At 44.6% G+C, this 27202-nt stretch overlaps 1 protein-coding gene across 3 annotated transcripts in view; it reads right to left on the bottom strand.

Annotated features, from left to right (window-relative positions):
- Positions 1-265: 265 nt before the first annotated feature.
- LOC137630572 (synaptic vesicle 2-related protein) overlaps positions 266-27202 on the bottom strand; it is a 115644-nt gene continuing 88707 nt past the window's right edge. For 2 of the 3 annotated variants that reach the window (XM_068362105.1, XM_068362106.1), the window contains exons 11-13: positions 20053-20164; positions 6592-6676; positions 266-6295 (exon numbers count right to left, since the gene is read on the bottom strand). In XM_068362105.1, the coding sequence (XP_068218206.1) occupies positions 6089-6295; positions 6592-6676; positions 20053-20164 (404 nt within the window). In that variant the 3' untranslated portion in view covers positions 266-6088. The remainder of the gene's footprint in view (positions 6296-6591; positions 6677-20052; positions 20165-27202) is intronic. The other variant, XR_011041734.1, reaches the window with a different exon arrangement.

A 27202-nucleotide genomic window follows, 5' to 3' on the forward strand; every position in this document is an offset into this window, starting at 1 on the left:
TAGTCTTTCAGGGTTATTGCCGCAGACGACGATACCTGCCAACTGCTTGTGTATACATATCCCTTCTTGCCCCTGGGGAACAACAAGTCTTGTGAACTATAACCCTTTGTTGTTATTGTTGCAGATGGTGAGGCCTGCCAATTGCTTATGGCTGCAGACTCATCATCGTGTCCATAGGGCACAACAAAGCTCTTGGAGTTTTGTGAGGATTGGCCCTTCAGGATTACTTCCTCTGGTTTTTCTACCTGTAAGGGGGAAAACCTGTGGGACAGAAAACCCTTTCCAGTCTTACTCATGCCTCCTAATGCTGAAGCATATTAAACTACTTGACAATCTCCTCCGGGTTTGTTGATAAGTGTTCGACTAATGCCAGGTGCGTGGGCAAGCTCATCTTGCTGACGAGGTCTCTGCAACTACTTTTGAACATGTATGCTGGAGCATAGCCTGTGGAGAAAAAGGAGAGATTGTGGATTGTCAAGTGAAAAGATCTGAAGGTGGCGAGAGGACTCGTCATCAGCAGGAGGCTGTCGGATGGGCAAGTGGGAACGCTGAACGCGTTACAGCATGGAAGGGGTAGAGTTGGACCTCGCAAACAGCTAAAGCGTCGGCTACAGGCGAAGGATCTCTCCATGCCCCACGCTGAAGGAGCAGAAGCAAAGCTTCCATGGAAGAGGGTTCAGTCACTCCAGTGAGACAGTCACACCTGCAGAACATCTGAAAGCGAGAATGGTTCTCCAGCGGCTGGAGGCGAAGGTGCTCCTCTAGGAGAAACAACAACCTCCTGGTACCCCGAGGCTGCCATGGAGTTAATTGGTCTATGCTTCTACTCGATCACCTCCCGGAGGAGGACAGGCGAAGAAGGGCTTTGGAGAGAGATCTAGTGGTGCGGGAAGAGGATTTCTGAGGTCTCTTCGCACCTGAGGAAGAGATCTCTCTTAGACTTCCTCCTATGACAGCCAAACTTCTCCTACGAGGAGGCAGGCCACTCCCTACACTCATCACAGGGCGAAGCCTGTGGGTCAGGCATAGCGAATGAGGGTTGGTACCTACCGACGACATGAAGGTGTCACGGAAGCGCTCTTCAGGACCTTGGCAGGTACACTTGGGAGTGTCAAAGAAACAGTCACACCTGAAAGAAAAATAATGAATCCAACGTAAAGCAATAGCCTTTATGACCAAGCCTTCAGAGGGAGAGAGCAAACATGTCCGATCTCTACCAGGTAAAAAAAAAAAAATAAAGTGACATAGTTCACCTATGTGCGAGCAGATATAAGTGGCTGAGTACCACTAGCCACCCCCTACCCTCCCCACTGTAGTGGTCAGGTAGGGTTGCCACCTCACATTAAGTCTTAATGGCCAACCTTCCAGCTTTGCCGAAAGATAATCCCTATAAGTAGTGTATGGTTTGTTAGTGAAGGTACAATTTTATGTAGCAAAAGTTTAGTTAGTAAGTGTACTGCATCAGTTTAGGGTGCATTCCCTTTAAATCCAGTTCCGCACATGAGGTTGTGGGAACTCTAAAGGGATAGAAGTGTGTGTGTGTGGCAAAAAGTCTCAAAAGGGGGAAGAGTGTCGAAATGGCAGAAAACAGAAATCAAGTTGGTGCTTGCGTAAAGCGGGGATCATACAAGTAGGAACCCCACTGAAAAGATATCACTAATATTTTGTGGAAGCAAGTGCCTATACAGGTAAGTTAGCTTCTACAACTGGGGATGACAAACGTTTTCGCTTCAATAAATCCTGAAATAAAATTGAAGAGATAGAATTTTTAAATATTTTACAAAAGCATCTTACGTACACAAAACTTTGCATGAATTGATTATCAAGATACCACACTATTAACAGATTTTCTTCCGGTCTACGATAATCAAACCTTGTATAGTTGTTTAAAAATTCTTTTATACACTGATAATCCAATTACGTATTCGTTATTAAATAACTGATTTTTACAAGAACAAGTCCTACATACCTTACTTTTACAACATATTCATCTCGAGAAGATAATATATTGAGAACCTATATTTGTATTTTGTTCTACCAATATTTAATTCCTTTTTGAAAAGACACCCATAAACATTATGAAACTTTCAAACAATTATCTTTATCTTATAAAATAGCTATAACTTGAAATATATTATTTATCACTAACACTCCCTTTTTATAATAAAAAATATAAAAAAGTGTATAACATAATTGTTAAAAAATTCACCCGACATTAATAGCTACTGTATAAGTTAGGAGTCCAAGATAACATTATCCTGATAATCTTTCACCATTCGTCACTGAACAACACAAGCACCAAGTTTGAGTGTGTGTGTATATACATATATAAATGACAAATTTGAAATATGTATTTTCCTAACTAGACAAACCTGAGTTTTTTTTTTACATAGGAGATAAAAATTAGCGTAAGTTGGAACAGGGCTTTAAAAACTTTGAATGAGGTGGCAACAACCGGTCCAGTTGTTATGAGTGGTTGCAGGAAGCACCAACCTATTCTCACTTACAACAACCCCACTTTGATTGTAGCCAAGACTGGCGGATAAGATTTGTGTAAAGAAATTAAGTTTTTATAATTATGAAATACAAATTACTTTCAAATTTGTCTTTAGTTCCAACACAAATACAAATCCTCATTCCTTATGATGGGTGGAAGCCCTCTTTCCAACTGGCTGGAATTTCAGTACCCAGGATTTCTACATCTGAGCATGGTAATGAGTGAGATGAGTATCCTGATAACTTGTCAATCACTGGCATGACCATAACGGATGGTCAATGGCCCATGCAAGGTGGGAAGTAAGTGAAGAATACTAACGTGACACTGTCTAGGCAATATATAAGGAATAGATTTGCTAATATACACACTGGGTGTACTCAGACCCCATCTCTCCCTTGTAACGAAAATGGGGACAAAAGCAAAGATATCACATGATACAATAGCTAAGCATCTACATGGGGCATACCTGCAGCATTATCGAGATTCAGCTGACAGGGAAGACGGATGCCATGCCTCAAGAGATGGGAAGATGAAGGAAAGAAAAGAGGCCAATTATTCTATCCACTCATACCAGGCTAAATTCATAACCTCAGTCCTCGACTAACTGCTAACAGCCCAGTGAGGGAACAAAAATAGCTATATCACTTGCTGAGCAGCCACCACATGTTCTAGAGACTTGTGTGTTATGTCTTGCAGTTAGTGGGCTGTGAAGATGGTTTGTTGCCTCCATACACCCACCTGTAGTACCTGCATTACAGAAAGATAATTTCTGAATACCAGGGCCATGCTTATACTCCTGACATCATGAGCTCTGGGTCGTGCACTTCCTTGTCGGGAAGATGGATGGATTAATAGCACAGTTTATGACCAGTCTAATTCAGGAAAAGATCGAGATCTGTCTCTTAATTCCGCCGGTATTGACAAACATACAGGCCAGGATTTGCATGAAGGTTGACTGAATCACCTTCCTGTGTGTCAAGAGCCTTCAGGCTGGCTGGAGATGGAAGCTCACCTACATAATTGTCTGATTCATAGTTGTCATCCATCTCCAAACTTGATCGGGTTGAGCCACAGGGAACAAGGCTTCACGAGTTGCATGAGAGGCTGCAGAGCACTGAACCCTCTTCTGAAGACTCTGGTCCGGCAAAAGCTTGGAGGTCTAGTTCTTAGGAAGCAAATTTGTGTCCTTCCTCTCCTGAGTCTTACCAGTGAAGGAGGCAAAGATGCTGGCACTCTCCTTCTGCCTTTGAGACTTAGTAGGGGTTGAACCAGGATGATGGTCTTCAGTTGCAAGGACTGGAGGAAGGTACCCTCTAAACAATTTTGATTGGCAAAAGTTTGTAGGAGTCTGTAAACGAGACCTCCTTCCGGAATCTCGATCCCCTGTGGTCCTGGGGTGGAAAGTGTCTCTAGGAGGCAGTGTCTTGCCTCCTCTTGCAATGCCAAGGGTTCAGCTTTACCAGATCTACCTTCAGGTTCTCTCAAAAGAGCTCCATCTTGGCAGCCTTTGGTTTGAATCTGAGTTCTCCAGATGGTAATCCAGTCTGGCTCTGCATGAACACATTTGCATGCTGGAAAAGCTGGCTTCCGAAGAGGAAGATTGGCAAAAGTTTGTAGGAGTCTGTAAACGAGACCTCCTTCGGGAATCTTGATCCCCTGTGGTTCCTGGGGTGGAAAGTGTCTCCAGGAGGCAGTGTCCTGCCTCCTCTTGCAATGCCATGGGTTCAGCTTTACCAGATCTACCTTTAGGTTCTCTCAAAAGGGCTCCATCTTGGCAGCCTTTGGTTTGAATCTTTGAGTTCTCCAGATGGTAATCCAGTCTGGCTCTGCATGAACACATTTGCATGCTGGAAAACCTGGCTTCCGAAGAGGAATAGGTGTGGGCGTTATTCCCTTCAGCATGAGGAAGTTTAGGGTTGGATGGAACCTCAGAAACTTGGGAGGACACAGAAGCCTTCCCAGGACCTGCAAGTCTAATAGATTTCTTGGCAGAAGCCACTTTAAAGATCTGTAACAGCAGTGCCTCTTTTGAGACTGCTGTAGGCTCGTGAGTGGGCTGCAAAGCCTGAACAGGAGCGTAACTGGGTTGGCTTAACCCAAAAGGGGGAGATGGCACACAGCAGGAGGAGGCACGTGGTCATTAGGTGTGTTTTTCCTAACCAGGTAGAGACTGCTTAATGGGTTGAGAGCTCACATGAGGCACAGGTGGGCGCGCAAGCCCTCTCAACCCAACCAGGTGAGTGCAATGGTGAACCAACCTAGCTAGTGCGCTGAGCAAACCACTTGTCTGCCAGATGATCACTCATAGACTCATCTGGGAACTTCGAAGGGCTATAGTGTGTAGGCGACAAGTTAAACTTGTACTTCTAAGCCATCGGGGGAGTAGAACTCCCAGGTGAGGGCAACCTCTCTCAATTGTGAGGGTGCCAGCCAAAAGCCCCCAAAATGTTTTTATGCTCAGAAGGGAAAGAATGGGCAAGCCCAAGCTCGTGCTGCCAACTCGCTCCTCCCTCCAAAGTGTGAGAACACTGGTGGAACACTCGCCTTAGTGCTACCCTGGGAGTGAGCCCAACCTTAAACGAGAGCTAGTAGGAGCAACACTAGCCAGAGTCCTAGCCCATAGATCCCCTGGTGGGAAGGGATCTGCTGCAGAGGACGAAGGTTCGAGGGGGCGAGAGACTGAAGCAGATGGACTGTCCTACTGCATTACCTGAATCAACACCTCTAGTAACCGGACCTTCTACGAGAACCTGAAAACCCCAAGGGTGACCACAGAAGATGCAGCATGTCATGTGATGCGACTCCTCCAGGTGAATGGAAGGTTTTGCCACCTCTCCAGGGGAGACGTGAAAAACTTCCTAACTTGAGGGGTAAACGGCCATAACTCTTGCTTGACTGCCTGCCAGAAGAGGCAGAGGTGAGAGTACAAGGAGAGGGAGGAAGCTGTCGGGACGTCTTCAACTTTGAGGAATTCTTTTTAGACTTCTTCCTTCTCCTGCCATACTGCTCTCACTGGGAGGACGACCACTCCCGACACTCATCACAAAGAGATGCCTTCGAGCAGGAGTATTCTCTGCAGGAAGGGAAAAGCCAGTGAAAATCTGTTGCCATCACTAACATAAAGTGCCGCTTGGTCCTCTCTGCCTAGACACACCTGCATGTCGGCAACCTCAAGGTTAACCACTTGTGCCTGAAAGAGAAAAATTATTAAAGTCTTCATTAGGAAAGCCAGTTCCAGGAGCATGGAGGAGAACATCTGTTCTAAACCACAGCTGAAATTAAAGTAGGATTGTTGTGAGTAGGGGGTGCTTCCCCACTACCACTGGTAATAATTGGACCAGTTCTTGACACCTTGTTAAAAGTTTTTAAAGCCCTGTTCCAGCTTACACTAATTTCTCTCTCCTATGTAAAGAACGAGGGCTTGTATTCGTGTTGTAACATATATATACACAACTACACACACAAATAACAACATGCAGTATGTGATTGAGTACATGCCTGCCTCCTTATTTAGGTAAACATCATTGTATGATGATTCTCTGAAATTTCAAGTCTTTGGTCATATCTATGTGAAAATTGTAATATGATCCTTTATGTCATTGCTCTGCCTCTGGTTTCAATGGGCAGCATGAGAGCTGCAGTTATAGCTAAAAGAGCAACAATGCCATATGTAGCTGTTGCTAAATGAACAGATGTCCGTGTCATAACTTGAGCAACCAGAGGAGTCAACATAGCACCAAAGCGAGCCATTCCCGAACACGTTCCTACGCCAACAGCTCTCAACGATGTGGGATATACCTGAAAGTAATCCAAATCTAATGTACTGATATCTTATATTACCCAAATCACTCTTTCTATCTATGTATTAATTTCTCAAAACTTGATCCCCAATGCAAAATAGTGAACATTCGATAAACAAAATTTAATATTCTTGAAAATAATGTAAACATCTTGGTCATATCTTGCATTTATGGGTCCTTATGAAATATCAACTTGTTTTGTATTAAATTATCTAGCAAAATGACCAAACAAATATTTCTTAACAGATAAATTTGACTCTGTAAATGATAAAGTACTTAATAGTCTCAATTTACCTCTGGAGTGTATACGTACGCAGCCTGGAATACACCCGAAATAATGCCTCTAGCTACGAATAGGATAAATGTCAGCCAGGAACGACTGTAGTGGAAAAAAAAAATTATATAAATACAGGCTTTGTGAAAAAGAATTATATAAATACAGGCTTTGAAAATCTTAAATACTACCTATGTCTATGTTCTTAATCCAAAGAATATACCCATGTGCTAACTCACTTTACTATCAATATATTTCTGCTTTCGTCTATTTACCCTTAATATATTTTAGCTGTAGCTGAAAGATATCACCTTTCCTCTCTCTTATTCACTCACTAGAATCCCTATTCCCAAAACTTCAGTGACTCCAGTAATACTTAAGAAACCCCTCCATATTATCGTCATAAGAAATCCATTTGTACCACATATAGTATACTAGCTCTTATCTAGTATGTACTCCATTAACTGGCACCCAGAAAAAAATCTGATTATAATTTCTGCACAAAAGCTAGTTTATATTTGATGTCCAAGCATCCAACATTGCACATTTGAAAAATGATTTGTATTTTTCTTATCCATACAAACATGGGTCCTTTACATAGTTCGGCAGTTAAGAGGTTGGCCTTTGAGCCAATACCAATACATAGGTAGTAGGGTTAGGAAGAAAAATGCAAAGTCATGACAAATATTCAAGGAGCTTTGTATGGCTATGGAGAATGCAAATGCAAAATATTTGGCAAAATTTCTCATACTTTTATAGTTGTAGGATAATTAGTAAAAGTATCTCATCAAGCCAAAAATGTTGATCCGTACAAGAAAATGCTATATTTCTTGTTCTTGAAATTTTGATAATTATTACATTTAGATATAAAAAATTGTGAGCAATGGCATCTGTAGACATCCTTGAGTCCTAAAACAGGATTGAGCTTACACATCCTTCTGTGAGAGCTGAAACCTTGGGGAGAGAGTACACATTTGAGCTTGCCTCTGACATTTCTTTACTTTTATGTGTTTGTCTTTGTTTCGGAAAGAATTTCATCATGCAAAAGAGGAAAGGCAATGCAATCCAACATCTCACTAACATTCAGAAGTAGAAAATTTGCATATCGGCAATATTAGTGAAGTTGAGAGAGAGAGAGAGAGAGAGAGAGAGAGAGAGGAGAGAGAGAGAGAGAGAGAGAGAGAGAGAGAGAGAGAGAGAGGAGAGAGAGAGAGAGAGAGAGAGAGAGAGAGAGAGAGAGAGAGAGAGAGAGAGAGAGAGAGAGAGAGAGAGAGAGGAGAGAGAGAGAGAGATGAGAGAGAGAGAGGAGAGAGAGAGAGGAGAGAGGAGAGAGAGAGAGAGACGAGAGAGAGAGAGAGAGAGAGAGAGAGAGAGAGAGAGAGAATACACTTATTGCCCTTCAAATTCTATCTTCTCCCTTAGTTTTAAAGCTATAGCATTGTTGGTATATAACTTAAAAGACATTATAGAAAATGAAATGATGCCCTTTTCCAATTTGTGTATTTTTTTCTTCCTTTATTTTTTTACCATAATGAAAAAATTAATAGCAAAATTTTAGCTCATCATTTGGTTGGAGTTCAACATCAGGTCTATATATTCTAAATATGGTAGTAATCACAGATCTCAATATTAAGTATCAAGGGAGGATATAGAATTTGAAAAACACTTTTTGTAGGATAAATCACAATGGCGTCACAAAACCACAGGTCAGAGGAAAAAAATCATTTACAGTTTGGAGATGTCCAAAGTGGTATGAATGTTGAAGAACTGTCTTTAAAAAACAGCATTGGCCAGCTGGCTCCCTTAAAATTTTATGCAAGGTGTAAACAGGTGGCCAGGGCTAATTACAGGCTGAGAACATGAAAGCCCCACCCCCTTGCTTGCTCACTGTGCAGCCACTTTGATCGCGGTTGGCACTTCTAAGGGGTAGGTGATGGCAGGAAAGTTCAATCAAAGGACTCAGGTGTGTATGGTAAGGAAAAATTATGAATTTGGAAGTAATTTGTACATTTCCTAACTATACAAACCTGAGTTCTTTACGTAGGAGATATGATTCAGCTCAAGCTGGTTTAGCCATACAACCTTTTAAAGTGAGGTGTCAATGACAGTAGCCCAGCTTCCCACTCACACTCACTCACCTAGTAAATGAGCTAGCAGGGCTCCTAGGGGGAAGGTGATGGCGAGACAAGTACAGTACGTGTAAAGAACTCAGGTTTGTATAGCTAGGAAAAATATAAATTGCTTCCAAATTTGTCATTTGTTCCTGCAGAAATACAACTCTTGTTTTTTAGGTAGGAGACTTACCCTCAGGTGGGTAGAAGTCCTTTATCAACTGGCTGAAGAATTATGGCCCAGGATAACAAATACAAGCACTGTAGTGTGGTTAGAGTATCCTGACACCTTGTAAGCCATTGGCCTGGTTGACGGCCTGCACAAACATTTGGAGCCCACTAGCTGAGTCTTCCTGTTCAGGTTTTCTGCCAGAATATTCTTGCCGGGAATGAACGAGGTTGACAGGGAGATCACATTGTCTTCTGTCCTTCGTATGATCTTGACAGCTAAATGGCAAACCTTCCGTTACGAAGTACTTCGTTGGTTGTTTAGATACGCCGCCACCACCACCATAGTGTTGCCACTCTTCAACACTAGTTTAGAGTGGCCTGAAAGTGTTGCAAGTCTTGAAGGGCTACTAAGGCTGTCTTTAACTATAGGCTTATGTGGCTCTGCCGATCCGAGTTGGACTAAATCCTTAGGGCCATGTGCTGTAGTAGGTGAACCCATACCCTTCTCTTGATGCTGCCGTGAAGAGCGTTAAGTCAGGGGGAGGAGAGAGAACATCTACCCCTTTGAGAAGATTGGAATCGAGCAGCCACAAACTCAAGTCTTTTCTCTGCTCAGACCCTACGGGAATAAGCAAATCTGGAGAGTCCCTGCTCTGAGACCAAATGCAAAGGGGGCCATTGGGTACTAGACATTCGTAGGAAGTCAGGTGCTTTAGTAGGCGTTGCCACTGGTGAGCTTGTGGCGAGTCTTACATTATAAAGGGACAATCCACTTCCTTGGGTTTTTCAATTCTGCTCTGCAATGGAAAAACTTTTTCTAGACGGGTGTCTTATCTGCATACCTGTACATACCAGACTTTGTTTGGGTTGCAGAGAGGACGTTTTGCAGTTTACAATGACCCCCAGATAGAGGCAATCTTAAGAAGCCTGTCTTGGTGAAGGAGAAGAGTATCTAACAAATCTGCTAGGTTAACCAGTCGTCTAGGTAACGAAGGAAACGAATGCCGTTGACAGGGCTGAGATCGAAACCAGAGTGAACACCTAAGGTGCTATCAACTGGCCCAAGAAAAGCACCCGAAACTGGCATATCTTTTTGTGCAGAACGAATCTCAAGTACTCCCTTGATGGCGGATGTACTGAGATCTTTCAAGTGTGATCATTAGGTCCTCTGGTCTGACAGCTTGTCTGACCTTGGCTGTGATCTCCATCTTGAACAGAGTCTGAAGTAAATACCTGTTCAAGGCAGAGGGGTCCATTACAAGGGACCCATTGTCTTGACATAGTGATAAAAACTGTTTGGCAAGAACTGTGGCCGTTCGACGCAGTTCTGGATAGAAAAATTCCGGGTATGATGTGAGGAGGTGGATGTAGGATCCGTGGGTGTACTGATGTGGAGAATGAGGTTGGAGGGGCTGACTGGAGAGCTGTTGACGTGTGAGATCCAGAGTTGACTAGCCGGCGGTGAGCAACATCGACTAGGTAATAATGTAAGAGGATATCCGCGTTGTGGATAGGCAATGTGACGTCAGCAACGAGAAACTTCCGGCAATGTGACGTCAGCAACGAGAAACTTCCGGCAATGTGACGTCAGCAACGAGAAACTTCCAGTGATATTTAACACTTCTAATCGACAATGTGAGGTTCTCATAACCATGGATGGGGATCGCAGATCCATTGGCATGTACTAGGCGGACGTCAGCAGATTTAGACAGACTACGTCATGTCTAGGCGAGTGGCCTTGGCAGAAGAGAACAGCAAGCACACGTGTCTACCAAAAATCACACGCAAATACCTGCATCATGTAAAAGGAAAAGATTAGTGACAGGGGAGGCCACCACCACAAGCGATGGACTACTTACCAGTTTTTTTGGCCACACAACCGTTCAAACATTTCTTCGCAGCACCCCGAATCTAGAGTGGTAGTAGCATAACTGTGGCCGATGGGCGTCAGTAAGTGACTGTAGAGGTCGGTGGTTGGGGCGTGAGCGAGTGGTAGGTGGGTCGGTTTTGTAGCCGCTCTGGCATGTCACAGGGTGAGCACCTGTATCCTACCGCATTCGCATCAGCTTCGGTCGACGTTGAACAGGTGTCTACTACGTCAAGAATGGAGGCGTTGATGGAGGTCTTTAAGGTGGTGAAGTGGCTGTCTATAAGGGGTAACCTTAGTCATCGGGTCTTTCATAGGCAAAATATCGATATCGGGGATGGCAGCATATACAGGTTCGGATAGGCGCCGTGGCCCTCAAGTAGATTCACTTCATGAGGAGAGCCGTCTGCGACAGGTTGCAGGCGAGTGATACTGATCATTTTCCAGAGGGCGAGTGAAGCCATTTGGTTCCCCATCGATTGTTCAGAGGTGGAAATTTTCGCTATGCGGGCGGCTGGTGATGGAGAGTACTGCTCCAAGAGGTATGATTTGAGGGCGTTGCACGTTATTGGGGTTTCCTCTTACTCACACAGCCAATCAGAGATTTCAGGGAAAGTGTCCTCAGGAATAGCCGCAGGAACATAAGTCTGCTTTAGCGCTTGACTGAGTCGCACCCTTGTTACGAAACTGGATCTCGGCGCGTTGAAACCAGATGAATGCCACTGTATTGGCAAAGGGTGGTAGTTTCATGGATGTGGTGTTGATAGGAGAATCATTGTTGGAAAGTGGCATCATCAAACAGTAAGACACAGCAGTTAGGGGGAAGGTGGGAGGGAGCTGGTCACTGATGTGCGAGCAAGCAGTTAGGTGATAACAGAGGCGAGGTGAATGCAACTAAACTCTGTTAAACATTCGTTGAGTTTATACACGGCGACTTCCGAGGAAGAACGTCACAAAAATTCAAGTATGATAAATCTTGTGCTAGTATGCTCTTCCATACACTGTTAATAGATATTAACAGACATTAACAGTGCACGGAAGAGCAAGTGGTGAGATAAAACATCAAAACCGTTACAGTGTATGAGCATGTATGAAACACATGCAGTACAATTCAATTCAATCTTCAAATATTAACTAACATCCAATATTGGATACAAATGCCATAAGGAATTTGTCAGAAACTTCAATATTTCCATTTTAAGTAATCATTAAATTTTCAAGGAATTTAATCTAATAAACAAGATTATTTTACTAATGAAGAACACACCCTTTGTGCTAACCTATGTATTGAAAAATGACAAATTCGGAGATGATTTGTATTTTTCCTAACCATACAAACCTTAGCTATTTACATGGGGGTATTACTTTTGGCGTAGCTGAAATGGCGATCCATTAGATTTTTAACGAGGGTTAACTACCCCCCATGCTATTTAGCGAGGGGGTAGGGGAGCGGTAGCTAGCTACCCCTCCCCCCCACACACCGGTAAACTGATTCACTTCACTTAGAGGTAGGACTTCACGGGGGACAGGGCTGGCGGGCAAATATGTGTAAATAGCTAAGGTTTGTATGGTTAGGAAAAATACAAATTATCTCCGAATTTGTCATTTGTTCCGTAACCGAAATACAAACCACGCTATTTACATGGGGTGACTTAAACCTTAGGGAGGGTGGAAAGTCCCAGCCTTACTGGCTTTGGCTTTACCCGGGGACTCAGAATCCGAGTGAGCAGCACTCGAGAAAAGGAGTCCCTACACCTCGCAAGTTCCTTGCTCCGCAAGGAACGTGCGGCCTACGTAAGCTTGTGTGTGGAGGAATGAAGTGTGACTCGTCCTAGAAAGTTGACCTGAAGTCCTTAGATGGAATTCTAGGCTAAGACGTTCCCAATACCACCTCGTCAGGGTATGGGGGACGCGACAGTAATATATTATACTAGGAACACAAGGAAGCATGGTTTACCTGCAGTGGTTTGAGGTCAGCTATGCAGAGAACCCAGGATGCTGCTTTCCCCAAGAGAGGGGAGGATGAAGGAAAGAGTAAGGGCCAGACATACTTTTTCATTCATGCAGTCTAAAACCGGGTAACAATGCCCTCAACCTTCTGCTACCTGTCCATTAAGGAGCCTGAGGTTAGACCAGCTGATGCGTAGCCACCACAGAGCCGATGGAAAACGTATCGAGGCTCCTGTGGGTCACGTCCTGCAGGTAGTGGACTGTGAAGGTCGTTTGACGCTTCCAGACCCCAGCTCAAGAAGTTTCTCTTGAATGCCAGGGATGTTGAGAAGCCTCTAGGGCGACGTGACGGAGGAGGGTCCGGATTCAGGGCATGAAGGATGAGCCTTCGAATCCAAGCTGAGATGGTATTCTTGGTGACCCTCCTCTTCGTCCTTCCTGTGCTCACAACCAGGGCTTGCACGCGAGGACGAACTGCAGCTGTTCTTTTAAGATAACACCTCAGACTCCTTACTGGGCATAGTAGGAGAAGGTCTGGGTCATCTGTTACAGAACGGAGACTCGAAACCCTGAAGGAGTCAAACCGCGGGTCCGGAACTCCAGGGTTTTGAGTCTTAGCTGCAAACTCAGGGACGAACCTGAACGTTACCTCTCCCCATCCACTTGAATGGGTGATGTCGCAAGAGAGACCATGAAGTTCACTGACACGCTTGGCTGAAGCTAAAGCGAGCAGGAACACCGTCTTCCAAGTCAGGTGTCGAGCAGAAGCCTGGCGTAATGGTTCGAACGGAGGTCTCTTAAGAGCCCTGAGAACAGAAACCACGTTCCATGGAGGAGGTCTCACTTCCGACTGAGGGCAGGTAAGTTCGTAGCTTCGTATGAGCAAAGAAAGTTCCAGCGAGGAAAGAAAAGTGTATTCTTTTCAGCCTGAAGGCCAGCTTAAGGCTGAGCGCTAGCCTTCACCGCTGAGGCCGAAAGGCGCATTTCTTCCCGCAAATATCCAAGAAACTCCGCTATTGCTGGGATAGTGGCATCGAGACGAGAGATACACCTTCCAAGACATCAACCACAGAAGACTCTCCACTTCGCCAGGTAGACCCCTGCAGATGACTTTCGCAGGTGTCGAGACATCCTTTCCGCCTCTCTCTCTGAGGAGATGCTGGATAGTCTCCAGGCAAGAAGCCGAAGCGATGCCATGGCTTTGTGGAAGATGTTGAGCGTGGTTGTTTTAGTAGCTCGTGTCATGGAGGAAGATCTCTCGGGAGTTCCGTCAGGAGATGCAGAAGGTCCAGGAACCACTCTGCATGATGCCATAGCGGAGCTACTGAGGTCATTGACAGGTTGACCGATAGTCTGGTCTTGTTGAGTACCCTTCTCATCAGACCGAACGGTGGGAAGACATAAACGTCGATGTTGTCCCATCGTTGTTGGAAGGTATCTTGTCAGAGTGCCTTGGGGTCCGGGACTGGGGAACAGTGCAGCCAAAGCTTAAAGTTCAAGTCTGTCACGAACAGGTCCACCGTCGGGGAACCCCACAAAGTCTGTTGGCTACTAGCGGATCCCAAGATCACTCGGTACTCACTATCTGCAATGCTCTGCTCAGACTGTCAGCGAGCACATTCCTCTTGTCCGGAATGAAGCGAGCCGATAGTGGAACCAAGTGGACTTCGGTCCATCTCAGTATCTCTACTGCAAGATGGGATAGCTGTAGTGAAAAGGTACCTCCCTGTTTATTGATATAAGCCACTACCGTGGTGTTGTCGCTCACAACCACCACGGAATGAGTCGCCAGGATCTGTTGGAATTTTTGAAGTGCCAGATATACGGCCTTCATTCTAGCAGATTTAAGTGGAGGCACTTAACTGGTTCTGACCAGAGGCCTGAGATCCTGTGGTTCAGAACGTGGGCCCCCCCACCCCTATTTTTGAAGCGTCCGAAGACAGCATTAAATCTGAGGGGAGGACGAGAAGATCCACTCCCCTTCGAAGGTTAGCTTCGTCCCCCACCACTGAAGATCCGTCCGTTCTGCCGAACCCATAGGGACCAGAAAGTCTGGGGAATCGTGTCCTTGATTGCACCGGGACTTGAGTCGCCATTACAGGGATCTCATCCTGGGGCGGCCATATGGAACCAGACGGGACAAGGGGGAAAAAGTGCCGTAGGGGAGGAACCACGATTGGGCTGGAAGCTCTTCTCGTCCGAGGAAAGGATCTGTGACCCTCCTCAGTCTTGTTATCCTGTCGTCTGATGGAAAGGCTCTGTGGAGATTGGTGTCCAATATCATGCCTAGATATACCAATTGTAGAAATGGAGGCAGAGAAGACTTCTCGGGATTAACCATGATCCCTAGATCTTGGCAACGTCCCAGAAGCTTGTCTTGGTGTCAAAGAAGGGTCGACTCCGAGTCTGCCAGGATCAGCCAGTCGTCCAGATAGCGGAGGAGACAGGATGCCGATCCTGTGTGCTCATGAAGATGTCAGGGTGAACACTCTGGTGAATACCTGAGGTGCTGTGGAGAGACCACACACACAGCCCCTTGAACTGGTGGATCTTGTTGTCTAGGCTGAACCTAAAGTACTTCCTGGAAGACAGATGGATTGGGATCTCGAAGTATGCGTCCTTCCGATCCAGTGTACACATGAACTCTTGTGGTCCCACTGCAAGTCTGACCGTGTCTGCTGTCTCCATGCTGAACGGAGTTTGTTTGACAAACTTGTTCAGAGATGCGAGGCCGATGACGGGCCTCCAGCCTCCAGACGCCTTCTTTACGAGAAAGGGTCGACTGAAGGAGCCTGGGAATCCATCGTCGACCTGCTGGAGAGCATTCTTCTTGAGCATGGTCTCGAATCCTGCCCTAAGGGCTAGCCCCTTTACCCATCCCATGGCATAGGAGCTCAACGCTACTGGATTCGCTGTCATGGGCGGAAGAGACGTTAAGAACGGGACGCGATGTTCCTGACTGATCACGGAGATCGTCCAGGAATCGGACTCGAGTTGCTGCCACCTGAATGCGCAACTTGCCGGCATCCCCCACTGGTAGACATGCAGGGGGATTGCCAATCCTAGTGCTCGCGGTCCTGGCCACTCCCTCTAGGATTCTTGACTTCCCTGAAGGACTTCACGCCCTCCTTGTCTCTGACAGGAAAGGGCTACTGGTTGGACACGTTCGTCTTTGCTGCCGCTACCGGTTTCGTCGTCTTGGATTGGCGAGGTTGTTGTTGAGGTGCTGGAGGTTGTAGCACTTATATGTAAGAGCCCTTTGGAGAAGAGAATCGTGGTTTGATTTCTTCCACCTCTCAGCTGCCTGTTCCGTACCCTTGGGCTCAAACAGACTTTCCCAAGATGGAAGTGTGTCTGAGCCTACAGGTATCCACGGCTGGAACCTTCAAGTGGAACCTCTCGGCTACCGCATCACGTTGTTTCAAGATCAAGTTTGCCCACAAGTTCGAAACTTGGTGGGCCAGAAACTCGATGGTACGTGTGTCCGAGAGGAGGAAGGTCTCCAGGGCTTCCTGATGCTATCTTTGGACAAATCCTCGGGTCGCAACAGGATGCCCAGAGACGCTAGCCAGACATCCAGCCACGAAGTGGCCTGTATGGCAAAATCGCAACCTTTTCCTGACTCAGGAACTCTGTTATTGAGAATGTCACCTGCCGGCTAGAGAGTCTCTCAAGAAAGACTCCCCTCGAAGGCTCTTCCACAGGGAGGTGCTCTGAATCATGCTGCTCTCCTCCTGGTGAACTGGCAGCAGAGTCACTTGTACCCAAGGCACTACTTGGGGGAACTCTTAAAGAGTCCTTCCATTCCCTCCTAGGAGGGATACGTAACTCCAACTAAGAAGTCTGAGGGTTCTTATCTCCCTAACACGGGACGATCCTCCTGCTCGGGGTGGGGTTTCTCCCATTGGTGCGGTGAGAGAAGGTCTCACCTTGGTAGAGGGAGCGCTGGTTCTCGCGCAATGGGAAAACCCCAGGGGTCGCAAGCGAGAGACGCTGGCTTTCGCACGATGGGAAAAAATCCAGGGGTTGCGAGCGAGAAACCGTTGAAAACATTCTCGCGCCAGCACGCGGGCGGGACATCATTGGGTGAGCAGGAATCAGATTGAAGAGCCTGTGAAAAATGTCGGCGCGTGGGCGCGGCTGTCAGCGCGCACGCGTACGAGGTTGTTGGCACTTGAAGATCGTCGGTGCTTGTGCGTGAAAGAAGATCAACAGCGCTAAAGATCGTCGGCGTTTGCGTGTGAAAGAAGATCGTCGGCGTTTGCGCGCGAAAGAAGATCGTCGGCGTTTGCGCGCGAAAGAAGATCGTCGGCGCTTGCGCGTGTAAGAAGATCGTCGGCGCTTGCGAGCGTAAGAAGATCGTTGGCGCGGGGAACCATAAGAGCCTGAGCGCGGACAATCGTCGGAGCTTACGTGCGTAGGAAGATCGTCAGCGCTAGCGTGACAAAGAAGATCGTTTGCCAAGAAGATCATCAGAGCTTAACAATCGTCAGCTCTTGCGTACGTAAGAAGATCGTCAGCGCTCGCTCATGAGAGAAGATCGTCAGCGCTCGCTCATGAGAGAAGATCGTTGGCGCTTGCGCGCGTGAGAAGATCGTCGGCGCTTGCGCGCGTAAGAAGATTGTTGGCGCTTGCGTGCGTGAGAAGATCGTCGGCGCTAGCGCGTAAAAGAAGATCGTCGGCGCTAGCGCATGAACGAAGATCGTCGGCGCTAGCGCATGAACGAAGACCGTCGGCGCTAGCGCGTAAAAGAAGATCGTCGGCGCTAGCGCAGGAACGAAGATCGTCGGCGCTAGTGCATAAACAAAAATCGTTGGCGCTTGCGCGCGTAAGAAGATCGTCAGCGCTAGCGTGTAATCAGCGCTCGCTCGTAAAGAAGATCGTCGGCGCTTGCGGTCATAAGAAGATCGTTGGCATTTGCGCGAGAAGGTCGTCGGCGCTAGCGCACGAAGATTGTCAGCGCTAGCGCGTAAGAAGATCGTCGGCGTTCACGAGCGCGCTAAGATGAAGGACAATCCGGGACTGGGACGATCCAGGACTGGGACGATCAGGACTGGAACAGGATTCCTCTGGTACAGCAGGAATAGTAGGCGAGCGCTTGCGTGCAGGAAAACGTTGGAGCGCAGGACGATACCTGGCACTTAGGGGGCTTACTCACAGTGTGAGAAAGCCCCTTGCCCCGAAGAGACCGGTGCCCGTTGGATAACGGGGTGCATAGGCGCCCACAGCATCAGCAGCCAGGAACGGAGACGGCAGGTCAGCAGGACTAGGAGATGGCGAACTGCGGAGAGGTCCCGAACCGCTGGCTGGTCTGAACAGGAACAGTCTTCTGAAGAGGAGTCTCTATGAGTGGTCTCTCTCGCGAACGAGAGAGGTGAACACTTCATAGAAGAGACTAGAAGACACTAATGATGGCGCCCTATAGGGCCGTTGGATCAGCAAGCTGACCTAAGGAGAAAACCTCTGCAGAGGAGTACTTAAGAGCAACCGCTCAGCCCCAGGAGCATAGTCGCACGAAATTCCATGGTCCGGTCTTGCAACCGCTCAGCCCCTTGAGCATGGTTACAAGAGCGGTCGCTCAGCACCAAGAGCATAACCGCCCAAGGACCAAGAAAAAACCATCCAGGAATGATTAAGGTAAGAGAAATTCCCCCCCTGTAGGGGTAAAAAACTCATACCTGGGAAGGAAACCTCCCTCGGAAGGGAAGTTACCCACCCCTGGAGGCGAACCTCCTGAGCGTTCTAAGATGAACTAAAGAGCTGACAGTTGTCATGGGAGAACTTCTAAGAGAAGGGAACACGCCCATGACAATGTCCTAGAGAGGCGGCCGCAACAGCAGACTACCAAGGCACAAACAGGGCAGCTCTGCTTCGTTGGCACATAAGCAAACGAAGAAACCAGATCATTATTGGAAAAAATAAAATAAATAATTAGCTAACAAAAATTCCCCGGGAGGAACTCCGCAGACAAACCCCGAGGGAATAAAACATAAGAATTACAAATCAAGTATGCGCCCTCCTCCCCCGCTGACATTCACGGGAGAAGGGGGAGGGCAGAGAACTGTAACAAAAACAGAATTATAACAGAATTATAAATATATAATTCATTTAAGAATGTTCACAAAGTAAGAACAACTGAACACTCTTTACAGAAGCTGAAAAGTAAACAAATACAATTAGATTTATTGAAAATAATTGAGACAAATAAACGGAATAGCAACTCAACCCGCGACGGGAAAGAAGCTACCGTAATAGTACGTAGTAGTAGTAAAAGGGTGAACGACCCCGAGTAGAGAGAGAGAGGGACTGTAGTCAATCTAAACTCCCACGTTCCTTTCGCTGAGAGGCCAAGTTTCCCGCAGGGAAGGAGGAACAGCGGAGAAAACAGATGAAAGGAGAAAGTCCAGCGATGATGATTCCCCATGGCGGCCAAATATCGGAAGCCGAAGGAACGACCGAAGGACCAAGAGACCGTTCCCCAAGAAGTGCAACCGCGGTGGCCTGGGACTACGCGGTGACGATGTCGTCCACTACACACACAGCACATAAAGAATGTTTATATATATATTAAGTATAAGAAAAGTAAGTAATTAAGTACTGTAAAGACAAAACATTAATGGCTGCTAAGCGAGGGCGGGAGCAGAAACGTCTGCCCACCCCCCGAGCCAAAAGCGAAGCGAATCAGTTCACCGGTGTGTGGGGGGGTTAGGGGTAGCTAGCTACCCCTCCCCCTACCCCCTCGCTAACTAGCATGGAGGTAGTTAACCCTCGTTAAAAATCTAATGGCTCGCCATTTCAGCTACGCCGAAAGTAATACCCCCATTTAAATAGCGTGGTTTGTATTTCGGTTACGGAACAATTATAACTAATTAGACTAGTTAAGCTCTTCAATAATAATGATTATTTAGCCCCTCATAAAAGTTTATGAAAAATAAAACAGTTACTGTCTTCTGGCTCTTCTTTAAATCAAATTGAATTTAATTTCACCAATTTTTTTTCAGTATCGTGGCTGGATATACTCTGTTCAATACTTTGGCTGTATAGTTTTTGACTCTTAAGTTTTATTTAAAGCTAAGAAGAATTTGGCTTAATAATTTACCAATGGTGTCATTTGAATATATTACTCTTCCCTTTCTCCCTTCCTCTTTCTCTAAAACTACTTAAATTTGAGGCAAAGACTTTTCCATTCTTAATCCTGCAGTATGCACAATATATATACATAGCTGATAAAATTTTTTGAGTACTCAGATGATAAGACTATATCTAGAATGACTAAACTATAGGTTGGAATCATAAAAACCTAATCAATTGCTTTCCTTACATAAAGAAAACTATTGAAAGTAAGTAAATATTTTCCACATAGAAGAACAAAAGTTACTTACTTTGAAGTACAGATGAATAAAAATATAATGGAGACTACAAAGATGATAAACTCAAGGGCCATTGTTTTTTTCCTTCCAAGCCTTTCAATAACTAATATAGTGAAGAAAATTCCTGAAAACCAACAAAAATAAGTAAATATATCATCTCGTACAATAAAAGGGTGAATAAAAATACCCTAACCTATGAAAAGAACTATAAAATATTATAATACCAAAAGGAACGTCCTGGAAAAAAATGGCAAAAATGCACATCAAAATAAGGAAGTTCCAATATCTGAATTTCAGTTCATGGGGGTACAAATCGATCAATCATCTGGAGAGCTGAAAGTCATCTAATTATAATTTAAAAAAAAAAAAAGCTCAACTTCATTCAGTATTATTATTTAATGACATGACTTATGACTAAGTAATTACCTTCGTCAAAGAAGATGGAAGGAGGTTATGTTTTCATCCATGTTTGTGCGTGTGTGTTTCTTTATGAACAGCTTCCTGGCCACGATTTTAATCATAGAGTAATGAAACTTGTAGGGATTAACTGTTATGTTAATAGCTGGAAATGATTAAATTTTGGAAGGTCAAGGTCACGGTCAAGCAAAATGTCAAATTCACGTAATCAGTCATAAGTTTGGAGACTTTAAACTTGGTTCATATTTAAGTGTATGAAAATCCACGGCAATTAGTACATGTTAAGGTTAAGGTTGAGCAAAAGGTCGAGAAATAAGCTGCAGCGGCAGAGGTCTGCGCTACTGAATGCCCCTCTAGTTTCTTTTTTTATACCATTACAATGTTATCTTATTCTTTAATAATTATACATGACAAGAACAATTCTACCAAATTATATACTATTTTATTACATACCACAACTAAATAGACAAAAGCTGAATAAGAACTTAATTGTAGATTTGTATTCTTAAATATGAACATATTTTGGCAGTATAGGGGGGATTACATGAATGACTAATTGGCCTATCTACTTATGATACGTCAAATGTTATTTTCTATGGTCACCTTACATATCTCAGTATTGTCCACTTATTTTATAATATTTACATTACTGCAAAGTAAGTAAACTTTTAAGGGGACCGTCTGCTATGGTGTTTGACATAACTTTAAAAAATAAAAAATTGTTTTATTATTTCTATGTATGCAGAAACTTGTCGTACATGCTCTCCAGAAGTTTCAGCCAATTATTTTTTACAAATAATGAAGATAAAGCGGTCTTTAAATGATGACGTCATCCTTACTGCATGTCTACACGACTGAGTTTTACAGAATCGTCTTGGCGTGTTATTTTTGCATATATATAGCGATTTTCTCACTTATGTTTTGAAATCTTGTACGTCTGGCAGATATGGAAGGCTTGGGTAGCGGGTAGGCGAATCCAAACTACGATCTACGAGAAGACCAGCCAGAGTTTCCGAAGACGAATAGAAGTTATGATGCATGTGTGTTTGTTTACTTGCAGTTCGTATGTACATTGTGTTTTCACAAAGTCCTTGTGAACTCTATAGCAAGGCCAATGTTACCCAAGGTCAAAGAAAGAACAAAGAGTAAGCAGAGAGCAACAAAAAAGAATCAAGAGGAGAGGGAAACAGGAAAAAGAATACAAAGCTGGAACATTCTAACTAAAACTTTGGCAATAATGAGGGGCCGCTGGTAACTCATAACACCCTCACACGAAGTGTATTAGTAAACGTAGGGTTTAAATAGGTCATTTAGGGAGCCTTCATGGAGGAATAAACAATAAAAGTACAAAGTAAGGTAATCATAATAATGTTATTTTGATTTTTCTAAGAAAACAAGCTAAAATTTATAACAAAAACTTTGGGAGCTCATAACTCAAAAACACACTTACTCACACTTCGGTACATTTTTCTTGCTTATTTATTGTTAAATTTTAGAGAGAAACATATCATTGAAAAGAAAAACAAAAATTCCATAATTTTGTGTGATAGAATTATTTTCCTTTTATTCTTTTTTTATGATTATATTGCATCTAGATGAAGAAAATTAAGAAAAAATTCATATAAAAATAAAAATAAAAAATCTGTCACACAGAATTATTTGGTTTATAAAGAAGTTTTGATGGTATGATTTTCAATGCAATTGGTGTCATATTACTGGAGAAAAATGTAACTGATTATTTTTTTTAAATCATGATTTTTGTTAATAAATCAAAAAGTTTTCGCTCAATTGAAATTTTTCTATAATGAATATATTATGTATGTCTAAAACATATATAGAAATGGTGTATTTTGAATAATTTGAAAAAAAAAAATGCAAGACATACCGGATGGTCCCCTTAAATCTGAATTTAGTTAGTAAGGAACTCTTTTATGTAACAAAAATCTGTTATACCAGCCTAAAAATTATAATCTCTTTTTGAGGATAGGAAAGCATGAATGTTCATATGGTTTTTTATGTGCCTGGCTCTTTCCTTATCATTTTTTGCTATCACATGATTCTTAGCTCTCTATTATCCATCGATTTATTGGTATATTTGAATCATCAAGTCTTCAAAAGACTATAGGAAGATTTTATGAGCTTACTTGCCAGTGAAGTTAGGGACTTATGGTGATTTGTAGGGTACAAATGATAAAAGAAAAAAAAATATTCTCAAATTTGGTTTAAGGAGATAACTAACAACCTTCTGTCTTAGTCTTGACTCATCCTGAGCTTAAAACATACATACATATATTACCCGTGTATGCATGTTGCATAAGATTTTTACCCTGACCATCCTTTACATCCAGATCTCCCTGGACAATTCTATCCTGTTCGTAATACTAGGCAGGCAGTTAATTCTAATAGCCAGGCGTTCTCCGCTAATAGCCAGGCGTTCTCCGTCATGAGGCTCAATACTACACAGTATTCTAGAAGTTTTATTCCAGCTGTTACCAAGTTGTGGAATGATCTTCCTAATTGGGTAGTTGAATCAGTAGAACTTCAAAAGTTCAATGTTGGAGCAAATGATTTATGTTGACCAGGCTGACATGAGTCTTTTTATAGTTTATATATGACATATAGGTTTTTGACATTTTTAATAGTTTATATATGACATACAATATCTGTTTTGACATAGTTACTGTTTTTAGAATGATTTACTGTTAATTAGTTCTCATCATTTATTTATTTCCTTTCCTCAATGGGCTATTTTTCCTTATTGGATCCCTTGGGCTTATAGCATCTTGCTTTTCCAACTAGGGTTGTAGCTTGGCTAATAATAATAATAATAATAATAATAATAGTAATAATACAAACCTGGAGCTATTTGATAAGGACTGTACTTTCGGCAAAGCAGAAACTAGCCATAAGAACTACTCCATTGTTAGTTAGCGGGAAATAGCCTGCCATCCCGCTCACACACACAGCTGTGTTGTCTAGTCACTTTATTGCAGGCAGGAATTCTTAGGGGATAGGTGATGGTGAGCCTATTTGTATGAATAGCTCCAAGTTTGTGTATGTTAGGAAAAATACAAATTACTTTCGAATTTGTCCTTTGATCCGACATTCATACAAACCTTACGCTATTTAATAGGGATGACTCAACCCTTAGGAGGGTGGAAGTCCGGACAAACTGGCTGGTCTTTGACCCGAGAGTTTCCTGTACGTGCTCTGCACGTAACAGAGAAACCCTAACACCTCACTACACTAGACGTGCAAATCACAGTTAGCAGCCTGAACAATTTTGGTGAATGTGTGATACTGGCAGTGTGACTAAGTCTCAGGAAAACATTCTCAGAAACGTAGGAATCTTAGAAGTAACCAGAGACGTTACCCAATCCCACTTCCCCAGGATGTATGGAGACGCAATAATTTTATCTATCTATACAAGTTTACACAAGGGAAAGGTTATACCTGCAGATAGTGGAGGTCAGCTTTACAGAGTACCATAGGAGCTGTTGCCCCATAGGGGGGAAAATGAAAGAAAGAGCCAGATATTCTTTGTTAATCATCCCAGGCATATCCCTGGTTAACTTTGCCCTTCCCATCTGCTACTTGTCCATTAAGGAGCTCCAGCTATTATAAACCATTTATTGTGTAACCACCACAGGGACAATGGAGAGTGTCTCCATATTCCTGTAGGTCACATCTTGCAGGAAGTGGGAGCTGAAGGTCCTTCGCACTCTCACCCCGCCACTAGCATGGCCGGCATCACAGAGTAATTGTTTGCAAACTTAGGGATGTATTCCTACCCTGAACGTTATGAACTCTAGGTCACCTCTATGAGGAGAAGAATAAGGATTCAATGTCCGGTCCAAGACCTTGTGGATCCAAGTTAAGAACGTGTTCTTCCCTGGGTTGGCTAATCGTGCCAAACTCTCGGGGCGAGCTATTGTATCTTTCTCGAGGTAGAGCCTCAAGTTAATCCCTGGCCCAATCATCATTGATGCAGACAAATGATCATGCTATGAATGAATTTCAGACTGAAGCGCTTGAACCTGGGGTCCGAGTTGTCTGGATAGAAGTCATAAGGTACGCCAACTCTTTTGGCCGAGGGTAACATTCGGGGAGACCTGTCCTCAGGATCAGGTGAATATCTGCTCTCTTGAGAAATTGCTTCATCAGGGGGCACACCTGGGACTGAAGGAAGCAAACCATGCCCCGTGGAGGGATTTTATTACCCGACTGTGGGAAGGTAGGCTCAAACTCTGGATGAAGAGCAACGATGGTGACGTGGAAGAAAGGTTTAGCTTTTCAATCTGGAGGAGATGCTCAAGGGACGAGCAGTGGACTCCCATCGCCTGAGACCCGGAGCGGCCTTCTTCCTGATGGCATAATTAAAGAATTATTACTGGAATAGTGCCCTCCGGAGGACAGACAACCCTTACACGATCCTCACCGCAGAAAAAAATGGTCCCCTGGTCTGGGAAACCAAAGCCGAAGAATACTTCAGTATCCAGACCTCCTCTTCGCAATTTGTTGCAAAATAAATGGTTGCACTCCCTGTGAGAGGTAGAGCTGGATTGTTTCCAGGCGTGGGGTCGCAGCAAAGCTACGCTTTGAGAGAGATGTTCACCTGTGGTTGACCCAGTAGATTGTGTCGTAAAGGAAGTTCTCAATGGGTTCTCCGCTGGGAGTTGCAGACGTGTCACTGGGCGTGACTTGTCTGTTCAGGAAGATAAGTCTTGCTAGCGAGGCGAAACAGATGGGCTAGCTGAATCACTTAACGAGACAAGATTGCCGACGAGGCCTGCTCGGTGGCGAGTATGGGAGAAGCCATTTATCCTCGGATGAATCGCTCAAAGGGAGCCTAACAGGTGAAAGATGTTTTTCTCCAACAGGAAGAAGAGATCAACGCAAAGATGTTTTTTCTCCAACAGGAAGAAGAGATCAACGCCTGTCGTTGTTATCCTTGCTCCCTCCCGAAAGTAGGAAGACCTCTGAACAGACGATGGAGTAAGGAGTCCCCTGCAGAAGGGGGGATTGGATAATTCCAAATCCCATTGACGGAATCCCAAAAGGGGAGACAAAACAGGTGAAGGAAGTGTTTCTCGTAAAATATAAAACAGAACCTCTACTGTCACTGTAGGTGATTTTTCCCGAAAGAAGAGATTGCATTTCGAGGAGATTTAAGAGAACAGTACCATTCGTGCCCTGCCCATAGTCTTGAGGACGTGTGGTACCGTATGTGGCCCCCCCCCCCTTTCTTTGATGCATCTGTAGGAAGCCTCAAATCCAGGAAAAACAAGGAGGTCGACTCATTGGATAAGATTCTTTTCTGGCAACCTCATTACCAGGATCATCTCTTGTTTAGATCACATAGAGAATCAGAGAAAAGGAAGATCCCGGGTGCTGGTTCTTGAAAAGGTTGCATTCACAGAGAGGATGCGGGCTTGGCGAACATGCAGGAGCTTCTACAGTCTGATGACCATGTCTGTGGATGTCCGAATTCGATACGGAAGTTGGGTATCTCATGAGATTTACTCCAATCTTTTGATCTTAGTAAATCGAGGAGCTTTCTCAGAAAAGCTCGAGACTGTTAGGATCACACCATCATCCAAATCTTTCAGAGAACAAGGCTGATCCTGAAGGAGCAGGTTGACCCCAGGGAGAGAGCTGGGTTAGGTTCCAAGAAGGAAATACATGCTAAACCCCTCAACTCCAGGAGGGAAGGCTACCAAAGCAGCGCCAACCAAAGAGAGAGGTGTGAATATGATCTATGTTGTCTAGACGAGAGTATTCTCTGAAGAGTAAGAGAGACTCACGAGTAGCAAAAGCTTCAATGCAGTGAGGGTTTCAGTCAGGGCAGATCATCACGGAAGTGACTTTTGCCCTGGAAGGCAACTATCCAAAGAAAAACTATAAGGTGTTGAAAGTGTATGCTGGTACTAACAGTAACTCAGCGGAGAGCTGACTAGTGATGATCTTGATTCTATTGACGATTACGAGTTGGTGAACAGCAAATTACAAGCAAGCAAACGGCAAGCTGGCCATCGGCGAGTTGGCGAACGGCGAGCCAACGAACGACGTGCTGGCAAACGTCGATCGGCAAATGGCGTGGTTGGTGAGTTGTCAACCAGTGATTTGGTGGTCGGCGAGCTGACGAAGAACAATCTAGCAAACGGCGAGTTGGTGATTTTGGAGAATAGCGATTGGCGAGATGACAAATGGCACTCGGCAAATTGGCGAAGGTTGGAGTTGGCAAACGACGACTTGGCAATTGATGATTAGTAAGCCGGAGAAAAACGGTGAGCTGGTGAACAGTGATCGGCGAACGTAGATTGACAAATGATGAGCTGATGAACGATGAGCTGACAAACGGCGACCTGTGATCTGGAGAATGGCAATCAGCTAACTAACGAAAAGTTGGCAATGACCGAATGGCGAACGGTAAGCTGGAGATTGGCGAATGGCTCGCTAGTGCTTGGCGAGCTGTCAAACAGCGAACGGAGAGCTGGCGGACTGCAACCTTGCGAGGTTAGTGTTCGGCGAGCAACAAGCTGGCGAATGGAGATCAGTAGCTGGTGATCAGGCAAACCACAGGCTGGAGAATCTGAGATCGGCAAGATGGTAATCGGCGAACTATGCATGTGTGGTCAGTGATCGACGAACAGTGAGCAGGTAAGCGGCGAACAGCGATCTGTGAGGTGGAGCTCGGAGATCGGTGATCAGCGAACTGCGTGACGAACGACAACCTGCAGGCGGC

Source organism: Palaemon carinicauda, chromosome 38 (assembly GCF_036898095.1).
Source record: "Palaemon carinicauda isolate YSFRI2023 chromosome 38, ASM3689809v2, whole genome shotgun sequence".
NCBI lineage: Eukaryota > Metazoa > Arthropoda > Malacostraca > Decapoda > Palaemonidae > Palaemon > Palaemon carinicauda.